The following is a 17,991-nucleotide window of genomic DNA, read 5'->3' as shown; positions in this document are numbered from 1 at the left end:
ACACACACACACACACATATACATGAATGTAGCTCACACACACATGACTGCAGTCTCTGGAAACTGGAGCCACACTGCGAGCAGCACCAGTGCGTGATGGGAGTGGCAGCAGGCTGGGTGTAAGGAGGAGTCTGGGGCAGGGAGCGGGAGGGATAGTAGGGTAGGGGAGGTGGACAGTGAAGTGCTGCTGGGGCGTGCACAGGGACAAGGTGGAGAGAGGGTAGGGCAGCTATGTGCAATCGGGAGGTTAGACGGTGGTCAAGGGAGGAGGGGGGGGGGGGGGGGGGCGGTTTAGTGGAAAAGGAGAGAAGTAAAAAGACTGGGTGTGACTGTGGAATGAGGGCTGTGTAGTACTGGAATGGGAACAGGGAAGGGGCTGGATGGAGGTGGACAATGACTAACGAAGGTTGAGGCCACAGGATTATGGGAATGAAGGATATATTGCAGGGAAAGTTCCCACCTGCACAATTCAGAAAAGTTGGTGGGAAGGATCCATATGGCACAAGCTGTGAACCAGTTGTTGAAATGAAGGATGTCATGTTTGGCAGTGTGCTCAGCGACAGGGTGGTCCACTTGTTCCTTGGCCACAGTTTGTTGGTGGCCATTCCTGTGGACAGACAGCTTGTTGGTTGACATACCCACATAGAATACAGTACAGTGGTTGCAGCTTAGCTTGGAGATCACCTGACTGGTTTGACAGTTAGCCCTGCTTTTGATGGGATAGGTGATATTTTGTGACTGGTCTGGATCAGTTGGTTGTGGTGGAAGGATGCATGGGACAGATCTTGCATGATATGTTACAGGGGCATGAGCCATGAGGCAAGGGTTTGGGAGCAGGTGTTGTGTAGGGATGGACAAGGATACTGTGTAGGTTCGGTGGGTGCTGGGATACCACTCTGGGAGAGGAGGCAAGAATAGCGGGTAGGACATTTCTCACTTCAGGGCACAAGCAGAGTTAGTTGGAATAGTGGCAGTGAATGTGATTCTGTTGTTCCAGTCTTGGGTGGTGCTGATTCATGAGGGAAATGCTATAATGGTGGTTTGAAAAGTTCTCGGAATCACCACGAAGAATCAGCGCTAGCGCAATGAGTCGTTCACGTGATAATTCATTGGACTGTTGCCTGTAAACACTTGTCACATCAGTGCTCTTGGAAGAAAACTGTGGCAGCAACAGGTCTCTATTGTTGTTCCCATGTTAGTGATTTGCGAAGATGGAAAAAATCGAGATTCGAGCAGTGATTAAGTACTTCGTAAAGGAAGGTATGAAAGTAAAGAACATTCATGCTGATCTCCAGAATACACTGGGGTACTCTGCTCCTTCATATTCAACTGTTTCCAAGAGAACAAATGAATTTAAATTTGGTTGGGAGAGCTTAGATGATGATCCGTGCAGTGGTCGGCCAAGGTGTGTCACTACTCCAGAAATCATTGCTAAAGTGCACAAAATGGTCATGGAGGATCGCTGATTGAAAGTGCTTGAAATTGCTTACGCTTGCCAGATGTCATCTGAAAGGGTACATACATTTAAACTAAAGAATTAGAAATGATAAATCTGTGAGTTGGGTGCCGTGACTCTTTATGCTGGATCAAAAACGCATGAGAATGGATATATCGGAACAGTGTGCAGCCCGTTTTAGGAGAAACGAACAAGATTTTTTGCACAGGCTTGTGACCACAGATGTAACTTGGGTGCACTATTATACCCCAGAGACAAAACAACAGCCAAAGCAGTGTAAATGTGCTGATTCTCCACCACAAAAGAAAGCAAAGACAATTCCTTCAGCGGGATGGGTCATGGCATCAGTGTTCTGAGATATGAAGGGGATTCTGTTTGTAGATTATCTCCCTACTGGGCAAACAATTGCTGGAGAATACTATGCTAACCTCCTGGACAAATTGCAAATAAAGATACATGAAAAAAGGCCAGATTTAGCAAGAAAGAATGACATCTTCCATCAAGACAATGCACACCCACACACATGTGCCATCGCCATGGCAAAATTACACAAACTAAGGTATGAATTGTTGCCACACCCACCTTATTCACCTGATATGGCTCTGCCAGACTTACACCTCTTTCCAGACCTGAAAATTTTCCTTTGTGGGCGTAGATTCACTTCAAATGAAGAAGTGTTAGTCGAAGTTGATAACTATTTTGCAAGCCTGGAGTAAACCCATTTTTGAAGTGGGATGAAGGCACTTGAACATCATTGGACCAAGTGCATTAATCAACAAGGAGACTATATTGAAAAATAAAAAAAAGTTCCAGTGATGTAAGTACTTTTGTTCTATTCCATTCTGAGGACTTTTCAAACCGCCCTCGTATTCTGTGGCCAGATAGTGGGAATTTGGGAGGTGATGGGTGACTGGAGAGATAAGGCATGGGAAATCTGTTTTTGTACAAGGTTGGGAGTGTAATAACAATCTGTGAAGGCGTCAGTGAGGACCGCTCGTCACTGCAGATGTGAAGGCCATGGGTGGGCAGGCTGTATGGGGGAGACATCTTGGTATGGAATGGGTGACAGCTGTTGAAATGGAGATATTGCTGGTGGTTGGTGGGTTTGATATGGACAGAGGTAGTGATGTAGCCATCTTTGAGTGGGAGGTCAACATTGAGTAAGGTGGCATGTTTGGTTAAGTAGGACCAGGTGAAGTGAATGGGGGAAAGGTTTTGAGGTTCTGGGGGAGTGTGGATAGGGTGTCCCCACCCGAGATCCATGTCATGATGAGGTCATCAATGAATCTGAACCAGGTGAGGGGTTTGGGATTCTGGGTGTTTAGGAAGGGTTCATCTAGATGGCTCATGAATAGGTTGGCATAGGATGGTGCCATGCAGGTGCCCATAGCTGTACTCCAAATTTGTTTGTTGGTAATGCCTTCAAAGGAGAAGTAATTGTGGGTGAGGATATAGTTGGTCATGGTGACTAGGAAGGAGGTTGTTGGTTTGGAGTCCATTGGGAGTTGTGAAATGTAGTGTTCAATAGTGGTAAGGCCATGGGCATTAGGGATGTTTATGTAAAGGGAGGTGGCATCGTAGTGACAAGCAGGGCACCATGTGGTAAAGGGCAGGAACTGTGGAGAGTCAGTGGAAGAAGTGGTTGGCATCTTTTATATAGGAGGGTAGGTTCTGGGTAATAGGTTGAAGGTGTTGGTCTACAAGGGGAGAGATTCTCTCAGTGGTGGCACAGTAACAGGCCACAATGGGGCATCCTGGGTTGTTGGGTTTATGGACTTTAGGATGCATGTAGAAGTAGGAGTGCGGGGAGTGGTAGGGGTGATCAGAGAGATGGAGTCTGGGGGAAGGTTCTGGGGTAGGCCTAAGGATTTGAGGAGTGACTAGAGATCTTGCTGGATTTCCGGAATGGGATTATTGTGGAAAGGTGTGTAGATATATCTGACAACTGGCAAAGTCCTTTTGCCATGTAATCCTTGCAGTTCAAAACAACAGTGGTGGTGCCTTTGTCCTCAGGTAGGATTATAAGATCCTGATCAGTTTTTAGATGGTGGACTGCAGTTCTTAAGACCAATGTTTAACCCTGTGTAACTCAGTTCACTCCTTCATCCAACTGTGATGCACCCCCACTGCCCCCAAATCACCCTCTGTTAAATTTCCAGAATTTCTTAACCTCAAACCTTGCTTTACAATCAGTCTCTAAATCCCTCAACAGCTAACCTTACATCAGCAGAAATAAATGCAGTCCTTCTCGAAATATATCAAGGGTCTCACTGAAGCCTTCACAGATCGTAATTATCTTCCCAACCTCATACAAGAACAAATGTCCTGTGCCATATCTTTCCAGTCTCTCACCACTTCCCAATCTCACCGTCCAGCAACAGAGGAGCATTACCCTTGTAACTCAGTACGACCCACGACTGGAGCAACTGAATTACATTCTCTGCCAGGGTTTCGACTATTTCTTATTGCACCCTGAAATGAGAAATGTCCTGCCCACTATCCATCTCACCCCTCCCTCCTTTGAACCTACACAATATATTCGTCCATCCCTACACAACTCCTGCTCCTAACCCCGTACCTCATGGCTCATAGCCCTGTAACAGACCTAGATGCAAGACCTGTCCCATACATCCTCCCATCACCACCTACTCCTGTCCAGTCACAAACATCATCTATCCCATCAAAGGCCGGGCTACCTATGAAACCAGTCTTGTGATCTACAAGCTAAGCTGCAACCCCAGCCTCCTCCTTACCCCCACCCAGTTGCTATTCACATCAAGCACTGGTGCTGCTGCTCACAATGTGGCTCCACTTACCAGAGACTGCAGTCTTGTGTGTGGGAGTTGCATTTGTGTGTGTGTGGGGGGTCTGTCATCTGTTTTTGATGAAGGCCTTACTGGCCAAAAGCTAATTTGTGACAGTCTTTTTGTTGTGCCTATCTGCGACTCAGCATCTCTGCTACATGGTGAATAGCTACTATCATTTTTATAATATTGTTACATTCCATCGTGGATTTCTTGTTGATTAAACATAAATTTGATATGAAATATTATGTAATGACACTGTGAATATTTAAAGACTCTAAAGATATGAGTATGAATCCCTAAACCCACAGTTTCAGTGACTGAAACAAATTGTACTACGCAAGTTGTTCTACAGATGTGAGGTAAGGTCTCAAAACTGATAAAATTGGTTAAGCATACTGAAATACATGCAAAGTAGTTATATATGAACAAACCTTATATTACATTGTACTCAGATATTAAAAATATATGACTGCAAAGATGAAAACAGTACACAAAGTGAGCTCTGGCAACAACAAAAAAAAAAAAACTGATGTTGGTGAATGTGATGAATATGAAGAAATGGGTGTAGGGGTGGTAGGCAGAGGTTCTTTAGGGGTAGTGGTGGATTGGAGGTGTGTGGGAAAAGGCACAGGAGCTCTGTCTGTGGACTAGATCTGGTGGTAGTACCTGCCTGTGGAGGCCGTGGGAGAGCTTCAGCAAACAGGGCCCACCATCCAAGAACCAGCTACAAAAGAGTATCCCCCACATCACCCAGTACCACCCGAGACTGGATCAGCTAAACCACATCCTTTGTCAGGGCTTTGATTAACCATCATCATGCCCTGAAATGAGGTACAACCTACCCAAGATCCTTGCCACCCTTGCTAAATGGTTTTCGTCTCCCACTCAACCTCCACAACACCCTAGTCCAAACCTGTACCACTCCTAATCCTAAGGCCCAGGTGCAAAACCTGCTCAACCCACCCACGCAGCACTTCCTATTCCAGTCGTCACAGATTTATCCTGTCCTATCAGGGACAGGGGCACATGTGACAGCAGCCATGACATTACCAGCGCTGCTGCAATCAGTGCACAGCTTTTTATACTGAGATGACTACCAACCAGCTGTCCACCAGGACGAACGGCCACCGTCAAACTTTGAGCAAGAGTGTGATAAACCACCACCCTGTGGCACAACATGTGGCTGAGCATAACAAGCTTGATTTCAGTGCCTGCTTTACAACTCAGACCATGTGGATCCTTCCCTCTCAAATGCACAGATGGGAGTTATCCTTACAACACATTCTCTGCTCCCGAATTTATTCAGGTAACCTACCGTCCCCAAACACTTCATCCAACAGTTTCTGCTCCCTCTATCATATCATCTTCTCCCTATTCATGCCCCCTCACTCTTACTCTTCCCCCCCCCCCCCATCCTGTTATCCCTCCCCATTCCCTGCCAACCTCCAGATTTCCACTCAACACGACAGTTGCATTTCGATCTGAGTTGCCAAAGATAGTGGTCATGTGTGTATGAGGTGTGCTTGTTTGTGTGTATGTGTTTTCTTTTCTGAAGAAGGCTTTGGCCAAAAGCTAAATGTGTAACAGTTTTTTCATTTTGATCTTATAATTAAATTTTCCTTGTGACATTTTAAGTTACGTCTTTATCTACAATAATGCTGGAAGCTGAAGAAACGAATTAAAATTCATGCAGATGGTCAGGACTCGAACCTAGAGCTTCTTGCTTACGAGGCAGAAATCCTGACCACTACACCACCACAGCACAGTAGTCAACAGTGCTGCACAAACTACCCAAGATGATTGCCCTCCTGAACACAAACTTCAACTCATACCTTCAGCTTATTTCCCCCCTAAATTGTCACTATTGCCAGGGCTCTCCAGCATTGTAATAGCACTCCAGCATTGGACATGGTTCAGGACTTCCCCATTACCTCCAATTCAGGTGGAAAATAAGCTGAAAAAATGAATTGAAATTTGTCTTGGGGAGGGCATTCGGCTTGGGTAGTTAGTGCAGGGCTGTTGGCCATAGTGCTTTGGTGGTGTAATGGTCAGCATTTTTGCCTAGTAAACAAGATGACCTCGGTTCGAATCCTGGCTGTGGCATGAATTTTAATTCATTTCTTCTGCTTTCAGCATTATTGTAGTTTTTTCATTGTCCCTGTCATCAACTCAGTATGCCATCTTTATGGTGAGTAGCACTCTATCATTTTCCTAGTATTATCAATTTTCCTACTGGAGTTTCTGATGTTTTAACAATACTGTGATATTTTTGTCACTTCAGTAGCCTTGTTAAATATTGTTATTGCTGTGATAGCATCTTGTCTGACCAGTTATATACACACTGGGGATGTTTAATGCCTTAGTATATGGTTGCTCTAGGTCAGTAATCTAACTTCAAGTCTTCTATCACTTTCATAACTTCATACCATGTACCATCACTTCTCTTTGCATTGAGCTCTTTTCTATATTTGTCTCCATTTGGGATGACAGGTACATATTAGGTACCTGCTACAACACACAACTGCATAGATCAGGAGTACTCAATCTTTTTTACTGACCATCCACTTCTGGATCTTTGTTAGTAGCAATATTTCCTAACCAATCACCTCTTCCACAGTAATGGTGATTTATAAAGTAGGGAAGTAACTTTACTTCATAAAATTTGTAAAGCAGAGTTACAGTGAGTTAAAGTATTTAATAATAATCAATTTACAAATACTTTATTTCAAAATTTTATGGAACTCTTAATCAAAACGTTTTTAAATGAGTGCCTTCTGGTGCCCACCAAGAAACCTGGAACATCCACTAGTGGATGGTAGGGACCATGTTGACTACCACTGACATAGATGCCGTCCCTAATTGTTGCATATTGTTGCAAATGGCTCCAGATATTTGGAATAGCGTCAAATCTGGTGCTTTTAAGGCTAAAGCAGACATCTAACTGCCCTCAGCTGTTCTTTACCTTTACCAACAGTCTGGGGTTTGAGACCTGTTACCTTGGATATCCATGTTGGTAGTGTTACGGCACTCATTAAGAACTTGATCATTCAGGCAACATGGCAGCCCTGTTGGTGTTTCCTCAACCAAGGAATCCTTTTTTGCCTAATTAAACTGATGTCAGAAACCAGTGGCAGTCGCTGAGGCATTCCATTGGCAGTGTCAAAAAAAACTTAGTTTGGTAGCGTCGAACGTATTACGGCATTTCATCAGTAATTCCTATATAACGTATACAGAAACAGAAATAAACATTTATTACAACAGCACCCTTCTTAAGCACAGTGAGAGTTTGATATATTCCTGAAGAACATGATAGGAAGTGTTTGTATAAGAGAGAGAGAAAGAGAGAGAGTGAGGTTGCTTCCCATGTGTGCATGAGGTATAAAACATAACACTAACTCCAAAAATCTCTCTCGTACACACATATGCATGTGTGCACACACATATCAGCAGCACAATTCTTCACTGCTCACAGGGTATGTGCGGTCAATTGTATGTGGCAGATGTAAGTTGGGGGTGTTTTGATGTATGGTTGCTTAAGATACCAATGGAGATCGGGCCTGAACTACCACGTTAACGACACTGCAAATCTCAACTAACAATTGCGCTCTACCCGTTACCGAATAATTTATGTGCTCCACTTTGCTTTGAGTTGTGCTTGCTGGTTGTTTCCTTTTCTTATTTTAAAATTAGTGCAGACAGCAATCTTGCTCTGTCACAGTGCTCGAAGCCACGTGGTTTGAGATGCCATGCCACGGATTGCATGCCCCCTCCCGCCGGAGGTTTGAGTCCTCCCCCCGGCATAGGTGTGTGTGTGTGTGTGTGTGTGTGTGTGTGTGTGTGTGTGTGTGTGTGTGTGTGTGTGTGTGTGTGTGTGTGTGTGCGCGTGCGTGCGTGCGTGCATGTGTGTTGTTCTTAGCATAACTTAGTTTAAGTAGTATATAACTCTAGGGACCGATGACCTCAGCAGTTCCATGCCTTAGGAATTCACACACACACACACACACACACACACACACACACACAGGGTTTGAATACGAATCTCACAACACCAGAAGGAATCAGCAATTGATATGTCCATTATTACATTGGTTCTGCCTTTGCAGGAGCACAGAACATGGGCGTAGGCTGCCATCCTCATGAGAGGGAAGTGTGGCTTGTCCTCCTATCCGCTCTTCTCCCCTCGACAGCTAGAACTCCTCATTTGGTTTATTGCCAGAAAAGTGTCCACTACAACACGTGTGCCATTACTGGAAATAATAGAGCAAGTATAAATTATTCAAACCTGTAATCTGGATTTTGAGACGCAAATATAATCAAATTGCTGATATTTAAAACTAAAGGCACTCTACTCACCAAAAGTAGTAACTCCATGACTTTGGGAAGACAGCTTCAAAATATTTAGTAGGAACGGTATTGGAAATCCATTCCTTGTTGGCAAATGAATCTGTCACTCTCAAATTGAAATCTTCACTTTTACACTTGAATGACTTTTCACAGGATAACACCCATAAGGCACTCAGTCGTTCTTTTTTCAAGGTGTTTCACAGAAATGTTTTACTTGTCTTGAGCATTGAAAAGCATCATTCAGCTTCTAATGTCATCATTAGTAGCAGCTTCAAAACTTTTAACAGTCTTGTTGAATGTGTCATTAAGTTCATCCTCTAGAATCAGTGAAGAAAATGGAAGTGTGCCAGAAACTGCTCTAGCATGAACTCGCAAAAAGATTATAGAACTGGATTACGAGAAGTTTGCATCCCGATGTATTCTAACGTAATTGCTAGATGGCAGATCATGCTTCTGTAGTTCTACACTGTACTGCTCTCTGGTGGAAGGAATGTAAAGCTCTGAGCCAGATCAGCTGTGGCTTCATTTGCCGCCATAAGAAGCGTGTAGAAACTGATGGCCGAGCCTTTCACATAGTGCTTATGAGAGCAGACGGTGCCAATCTGCAGTTGGCTTCAAGCTTCAGAAAACCACCGTGAGAGCGTGTGCAGCAAAACACGCCTTTTCAAATCAGAAAATACATACTCCAAAACAATGTTCTACATGCAATTCTTATAGATTCCTCTTTCTTTCTTTCTTTTTTTTTTATACAAGTGGTGCCATGGCACAGCAGCACTACCTCAGAAGCTGCCCCTGTCTGAGACACAAGAAAGTCTCCTCCAATTTATACTACCTCTTCTTGACAGTCCTGGAGGGGTTTTTGCCTTCTGTAATGAATATGGAGCAACATATCTTTCATGTATCTAGAGAAAAAATTTTATCTCGCCACCTTCCAGGTGCCTGCAGAAACATTTTTATCTAATCAGATAATATGTTTTGAGCTCTCCAGTAACCCATTGGTGGTGTGCCTTTTCTCGATGTAACAGAGCAATTTTGATGGCAGGAATGAGCAGCAGTTTATTTGAGGTAGCTATGTTACTAATAATTTTATGATGCTATTCCAGTGGAGTGTTCATAATGCGGTAGGCTGAGAAAGACAAGCATTAATATCCTGCAGCCATTCATCCCCCATAGCAATGCATTTGTAGCGACAGGACAGTGAAGAAATTTATAGCACTTGTCTATTGTGGTTGTCTTTTGGCTGGAAATATAATATCTATTCCTTGTAGATCAAGATAGCTACCATTGTTCATAAACATGTTGTCCAGTATGTAACAATACATTTGTGAAATGTGCCACTTCCTTAACAGCATAGTGTTTGGTATACCACAAGGCAATCACTTTCTTTTGTCTCTCAATTACACACACACACACACACACACACACACACACACACACAAATATACTAGCTTCTTCCATATTATTTGCAAGTGATTGTTAGCTTTGACACATCTATATGTGTAGTTTTGTATCTGCAAAAAAAAGAAAGGGAGATATATTCAGGGCAAAAGATTGCAGTAAAAAATAAAGAGCTATGCTATGTTGAAGATAATCATAATTAAATTTCCAGACAAATTAAAACTGTAAAACTGGCACTTGAAACTGGGTATTTTGGAAAATTAAAAGAGTGATTTTGGTAGCCCTAAACTTTCAGTTAAGTTCAGACACAAACTCAATTGGTCCACTTGGAACTGTGTTGCCTATGAAAGATGGAGGCTTAACTTTGAGGTCATCTCTGTCAGAACTTCATTTGTGATATCATAAATGGTTATTCAGCAGAGAATAATATGTGAAGCCAAGCTTCTTTCTCAGTAATCATTGGAAATATTGAAAAGTGAAATGGATGTATAACTGGAGTTACTTCTCCTATTGTAATTTTTGTAGGTGGATGTTACAACTGCACACTTTGGTCACTAAAGTTGTGAATAAACCCCAAATAATAGAACGTAATATATTTTGTATGAAATTTTTGTGACATGCAAAAATTAGGTTAAAAATGTGTGACTAAATAATGTGATATAATTAATCATTGCCTCAATTGGGGTATATGAAAAAAGTCCTTTATAGGTCATTCTAAGTTGTGAAGCAGAATTCCCCATATCGCAGCTGCCTTACCACTTTCTATTAAAGGTACTAGATATTCACAATATTTGTTGTTGTTTTCTTTCAGACACAGCAGTTGTCTCAAACACAGACTTTATCGCTGGGCTTGAACATACCAGGTAGAGGTCGGCTGAACCTCACACAAACACAGTCGAGTTCCATATCATTCAGTAATCCTTGGAACATTCTTCTTATGTTTGATCGCATTGCAGAGCCATTGTTTGTGCCTAAAGGAATAGACAACAGAATTGTGTTCAACCTCCCAACAAATTATCTGGTGAGTTTAAAGTGAATTAATTTTTCAAATTGCTAACAATAATTATAATAATCTTTAGTGTGTGCATCTGAGAGTCGTTTATTTATTGTTTGCTGTTTTAATGAGTAGGAGATAGCTCTGCTTTCCAACCTGCATTTCTTAAATTGAGTGCAGCCGTACATATGTTTCACTTACAGCAATAAATTCCTGTAAAGGTCAGACACAGATCATTTGTTCAGTTAACAGACAAGTGGAATAGCTAACACTTACCTGCAGAAGGTGTAACTTCCATTGTAAACAATAGTAACACACATCAATAAATGTCTGTTTTTCAGTGATCAATGACAAGCACTGGCATCGCTAGCAACATCCATCTTATTGTCTTGTGTGTGTGTGTGTGTGTGTGTGTGTGTGTGTGTGTGTATGTGTGTGTGTGTGTGTGCGTGTGTGTGTGCAGACACATGTGCACATGTGTCTACTGCTTCTCATTGCATTATGTTGTTCATTCTTAGGTCTCTCAGATTGTTCTTATTTCATCAGTCTATCTCAGTCTTAGTCATCCAATGGTTCTTCAACCAACTGGGTTTCCTTACCTATTGCTCTTCTATCTATCCTCTCCCATTTTTGCTTTGTGCAGTAGACATCTCACCTAGTTTCCTCTCAGCTTCTGAGCAATATCAGATTAACTCTGATTCCATATAAAACTGCTGTACTAACCAATTATATATTTTTATAAAGACATCTCACCTAGTTTCCTCTCAGCTTCTGAGCAATATCAGATTAACTCTGATTCCATATAAAACCGCTGTACTAAGCAACTATATATTATTATAAGGGAGGATAGGAATGCAGCAATCAGTTGCAATACCATTGCTTTTTTTATTATTCTTGCAATGCAGATTTCAGCTATAAATAGCCATCTTCATTGTATTTGAGTGAGTTAAAATCCAACAAACTTCCAACAGCACAAGTAACCACTTGACTAGTAAAGTCATATGGTGAAATGTACTGCTGGGAGTTCATTGGATTATAACTCACCCAAATGCACTGAAGACGGCTATTTATAGCCGAAATATGGATATGCAAGAATAATAAAAAACCAATGGCATTGCGACTGATTGCTGTATTCCTATGGGTCCTTACAAAATCAGATTGTTACATCAATTTTTATGTTGCTACATATTCTGTATCTTTGTTCTCTCTTAATTAGCCTCCATATCTTTTTGACTGTTCCTCTGCTTGAATATTATCACTTCATGTCCCTCTTCCTCAATTGCACTCCAGATTTCTGCTACATACAATGTTGTAGGACGTGTAGCATCATAAGCTCTTAATTTTTCCCTTGTTGAATGTTTTGTGACATGAATATTATCTTCAAACTGTAATAGCATTTTAATCCACTTGCAGTCTGCTCCTTGAATTTGTGGTGCTACATACTCATTCTCAGAACACCATCTTGGTGTGATGTATTAATTTCGGCAGTCCGTTGAAGTATTGAATTTGGGTTGCTTCATAACACTTGGAGTTGTATTGCAGGTGATCCTTAATGGAGCTGCTTTATTTGAATAATCCACAACATATCCACACTGAAGTCATTAACAACTTATTCAGTTCACTCTGAATTAACAGAGTAAGCAAAGTTAGTGTTCAGATTACCTCAGTTACTTTTTCTGCAGAAGCTTCACTGGTTTTTTCTCTTTCAAAGACTCTATATAAACCAAATAAATAATGTGATTCTTAAAGTTTCTCCAGAGTGTAATGAGCATTTCATGAAGCTTCAGGATTGCAGCTAGATGATATCAACAGGTTGCCATGATATTTTGGTTGACAACAATTCTGCCGCCTTCAGATGAGCATTTTACACTGGAGATTGCAAGATTATTAATTTGACATTTGAAATTTTAACTTTATTGGTCTGCATTCTCACAGAGTTCATATGTGCAGTATCATTTTTATGCAGGTGCCTGTGCACCATAGATAGAACAATATTTGATGCTAAACTTGACACAAGGTGCTCACACTGTGGTAACCCATGCGCATGGACCTCCACAAGAAATTTTGACATCAACTTATTGACATGCATTAGCAGTCTCCAGTGTAAACAACTCACTTGTGAAGATGGCTGAATGGTTGCCAGCCTAAATATTGTGATAAGATCATTTGGCTGCAATCCCAAAATTTCGTAGGCTAAAAATAATAATGTTGGCACTGGTAAACAGTGATCTGATGGTTAATTTTTTAATGAGTGTATGGGAACAGGATATGAATAGTGGTGTACAGAATAAACTGTCCTGACTAATATCTGCACATACATATATTTCGACAATTATCATACACGTGCGCACAGTACAAGGTATAAGAACAGACTGAATTAACATGGCGGCTCGGTTGAGCAACCTGAGTCCCAGAGATTAATATTGTCTATGGTCGATATGACCTATCGACGCCACACAGCCCCCCCCCCCTCCCCCCCTGCAGTATGGAGTACCGCACATGAGTCTTGAGGGAAGACCGTGTGGGCATCGATGCTGTTGGTGGTCGTACCAGCTGGTAGATGCACGACCGGGACCTCCACCCAGACTGGCGCAGGGTATGGAGGCGGAGCAACGGGAGGCAGGTCCACCTCAAAGTCATTGAGCCAGAAAGAATGGATGATGCAGCGGCCAGCCCAAGAGCAAACGGGTTGAACGGCGGATGGCGGGGTGTAGGCGTGGCAAGCCTGGATGCTAATCGAGCCGTCCGACGAGATGAAGGCGCGAATTTTTGCCTGGCTGCACTCATGAGGGAGGGTGAAGCTATGCACAAGACTGACGTTTAACTGGTCATTGGGTGGTGGGGTCATGGTGTCTGGGAGCAGAATGAGAATTCGATCATCGAGAATGACGATTGAAATGTTGTCCGTGTGGTGTGGGAGTATGTTGCAGAGCAGGGTGACTATGGAAGAGGGTGTCTCCATAGTTGATGAGGTTGCAGTGAAACCCACACACGGGGTGGAGAGTGACATGTCTGAGAAACGCGAAAGGTGGCGGGGAGGTGTCAGATGAACAAAACGGCATGGTGGCCCGAGGAAAAACATTGTCAAACTCCACATCGGGTGGGAGACTGGCGGGAGAGTCATTAGGAGAATCAGACTGAGCCGGCAGAGGGATGTCGGGGTCCACGAATGCTGCTTTGAGTCAGTGTAACGAAACAGTTTGCGGACTGTCTTTGACGATGATGTCAAAAGTTGTATCGCCCCACCGGAGGACTTTAAAGGGGCTGAGATAAGATGGTTGTAGAGGTTGTCGGACCGAATCGTCTTTCAGCATTACGTGGGAGCGAGTGTTGAGAGCGATTGGCATGTAGTGGCTGTGGCTGATAGGTGGGTGCAGGCGTGCATGTTTGACGTGGGTGCGTGTGCAACTTACGAAATCTGGGGAGGGGGAGGGAAGTCTTCAGGTACTTGAGGCTGAATGAATTCCCATGATTGGATGGGGTTCTCCCCGAAAACGAATTCTGAGATAGTTCCCTGTAAATCAGGCTTGAAAGTTGAATGGCGGCCAAGCAGTACCCATGGAAGTGCTTCGGACCAGAGAGAGTCGTGGCACCTGACTGCCGTTTTTAGAGTGCAGTGCCACCGTTCCACTAACCTGTTGCTTTGTGGGTGGTAGGCTGTGGTGTGAATTTTCTTTATGCCACAGACATTACATAAAAAGGTGAACAGGGAAGACTGCCTCTACCCAGTGGGACATGCGGTCAATTGTGGATAGAATGTATCTGTGGCCCTCCAACGTTGGAAGAGGACCGATATGTACATGACAAAATCGTCCTGGAGGGATGTCGAACTTGCCCAGTGGTGGGGTGGTATGGTGGCCGATTTTGTAGCATTGGCAGGGGATGCAGCTGTGTGCCCAGGTCTGACAGTCTCATTTTATATTTTTCCAAATGAAACACTCAGAGAAGAGCAGAGTAGTGGCACAGACACCCGGGTGAGCGAGGTTATGCAAAGCAAAGTATCAAAGGCCTGCCAGCACAGGCAGGGGGGTGGGGGGTAAAGAACAGGCATCAGGTACTGATAGAAGAGTCGCACCACACCCTGTCCACAATGCTGGGGAATTTAGATTTAGTAAACACAAGGGATGTTTGAGGGCCCGTGAGGAGTGCTTGAGATTCCTCGTTGGAGGCTTGTAGGGCGGCCAGGTTGGATAAGTCAATGATGCATCAATAGTATTGATCTGTGACAAAAAATCTGCAGTGATGTTTTCCGTGCCATTGATGTAGTGAATGCCGGTTGTGAATTGGGAGACTAGATCAAAGTGACCGAAAAGCTGAGGTGGTGGGTCCTTGGGGGTGGGGGGAGGGTTGCAGAAAGTGTCTGCGAGTGGTTTGTGATCTGTGAGGATGAAGAACGAGCGACTCTCCATGTCGGTGCAGAAGTGTTTGACCACCTCGTAGACTGCAAGGAGTTCTCTGTCGAAAGCGGAATATTTCCTCTGAGGTGTTGTTAGTTTTTTAGAGAAGAAATGTAGAGGGGAAACTGTGTCTGCCTTGTGTTGATGTAGTACCACTCCCACTGCGATGTCACTGGCATCCGTAGTGATGAACAACTTGATCGAGGGGTCAGGGTGGCTGAGTGTCACAACGTGAGCTAAAGAAGTCTTTAATGCATTGAAAGCCCCCAGCACAGGTGCAGTCCAGCAAACGGGTTTGAGTCCTGAAGTCTGTTTATCCAACAGTGAGTCTGTCAGTGGGGCCTGCACGATGGCAGTGGAAGGCAGCTGATGATGGTAGTAATTTATCGTGCCCAGGAAACTTTGGAGTTCTTTGTAAGTAGCCGTGGGTGGCAGTGAAGTGATGGCGTGCACACGATATTTGGGAGGCTGTATTCCGTCGGTGGAGATGTTGTAACCCAAGAAAGTGACGGAAGGCTGACGCAACTGGAATCTTTCTTTGTTGACCTCGATGCCGTTGGAGTTCAAGGTCTGGAGGACCATGGATAAATGATTTTCATGTTCCTCAGCTGACTTACTGAAAATGAGTATGTCGTCCAGATGTGTGCAGCAGAACTCGAACTGTCATAAGATGGAGTCAATGAAATGCTGTCACATTTGCGCCGCGGTTTTTAGGCTGAATGGCATGAACTTGTATTGGAACAAACCAAACGGCGTGATGACAGATGTTTTATGGATGTCATCTGGCGCTACAGGAATCTGGGGGTAGGCACGTTTACAGTCAATAAAACTGAAGATTGTAGCGCCCAATAACATTTGGCTGAAATCAGTTACGTTAGGCACGGGGTGACTGTCAATGACAGTACAAGCGTTTAAACATCTGTAGTCACTGCACATTCGGAAAGAGCAGTCATGTTTGGAGATGAGGTGGATCAGTGAAAACCAATTGCTGTCTGACGGTTGCAGGATACCTGCCTCCAAAAGTTCGTTAATTTGCTGCCAGGCTGTGCACAACTTAATAGGGTTAGGCATCTAACCTTGTGCCTAATAGGAGGGCCGGCAGTGGTAACTATCTTGTGTGTCATTCCATCAGTGACGGAAGAAACTGAGAACTGCACACGAGACTGCTCAATGTCCTGATGCAAAGTTTTTGGGCGGGTGGGGTGCGATGATGTGTAGCTTCTAGTGCGAGTGGGAAAAGGCAGCATGAAAGTCACATGTCTAATATGTGAGCACAGCGTGTGCTTGTTTGGAGAGGGCGGCTGCACGCACAGCATGGAGTGGACAAGAATGCACGGCGACTGTCTGCTGTCAACCTTGCACTTGGTACCCGGCGTGGGTGAGAGTGGCATTGGTGTCGCGTGTGGGACAGCAACGGCCACCGAGTCTTGTGGCTGGCGTGCAAGAGAGGGGGAACGTTTATCAACAAGTGGGGCAGCTGCCTGCATGGTGAGCATGGTCGTATTGTGCGTGTGACTGTTATTAGAAGTACTGTCTGACACATATGGCAGTGAATGTGGTGAGCGCTTTGGGGATGTGGAGTCTTCCGGACGCGAATCATCACACTCAATTAATGTTTTTGGACTAACCTGATGAGTGTCCAAGCTGGTGTCTGCTGGAGAAACATGATTAGGTGGCTGGACTGTGGACTGCAGTTTCAGCAGTGAGGTACGAGCTGCGACAAGCTAGTTGCAAATGTGTGCTATTCGTCATTTCATCTCATCATTTTACAGGCGGAGTTGTGCCACTGAGTGGTATTCTGACAGTATGTTAGTGACGCAGATCGCAATGTCACCCGCGAGGCCGGAGCGCTCGCATGCCAACTCACATGCTGCAAGAGAAACAGAATGTGGAACATAAATGCAGGAGCACAGTATCTGAGTGTTAGAGGGATAGTGTAGCATTGAGGCCTGAACTATGTTCAGAGAGAGTTTGTAATGGAAAAAAAAATCCATACCGAGAATTGGTTCATCGATGTCAGCAATGTAGAAAGTCCATGGAAAACACAGAGAAGGAGATAGGTGCACCGTAACTTTGACAGAGCCTGAGGTTTGTAACGTTGATGTGTTGACAGCTCATAGAAGTGACTTCGTCAGTGAAAAGGCGGGGGGAGCCATCAGTGTAGATGTGATAGACATGTCAGCACCAGTGTCAACTAGGAAAATGAGCCGTGATGAAATGTATTAAATTTTTCTACTATGTCAGTCACGTACAAATAACCAGTTGGCCGGGCGAGCGAGTGGGCAGAATGCGATGTATGAGGCCGCCTGTGAGGTTCCCCTCAGGACTCAGCATCTTTTAGGTCCTGCAGTCAGCGTTTGGGTGCTGACAAGGTAATCAGCACTTCTTGGCATTATCGCCAAAAATCTTGTGGTACCAGCAGTACGGATGAGCTAGATGCAATGGTGGTGGTGACTGTGGCAGTGGAGGAGGCTTGTCCTTGTTGAGTTGTTCCGGCATGTATACCGGCACGTATGGTGCTTGGGCGATCCTGGAGTGCTTGGATGGTGGAGAGAGTGAGCTGATACTGCCAGGTGACGTAGAAGGTGTTGAGGC

General features: G+C 44.0%; 1 protein-coding gene across 1 annotated transcript in view; it reads left to right on the top strand.

The window, feature by feature from the left end:
- The window catches only part of LOC126418943 (phenoloxidase 2-like), a 233,575-nt gene that overhangs the window by 11,454 nt on the left and 204,130 nt on the right, over positions 1 to 17,991 (top strand). Inside the window, exon 2 of the mRNA XM_050085979.1 lies at positions 10,817 to 11,026. Coding sequence (XP_049941936.1) covers positions 10,817 to 11,026 — 210 coding nt within the window. The remainder of the gene's footprint in view (positions 1 to 10,816; positions 11,027 to 17,991) is intronic.

The sequence above is a fragment of the Schistocerca serialis genome, chromosome 9 (genome assembly GCF_023864345.2).
Source record: "Schistocerca serialis cubense isolate TAMUIC-IGC-003099 chromosome 9, iqSchSeri2.2, whole genome shotgun sequence".
Lineage (NCBI taxonomy): Eukaryota > Metazoa > Arthropoda > Insecta > Orthoptera > Acrididae > Schistocerca > Schistocerca serialis.
Note: the sequence above shows the minus strand (reverse complement) of the source record. Positions and strands in the feature narration are given on the sequence as shown.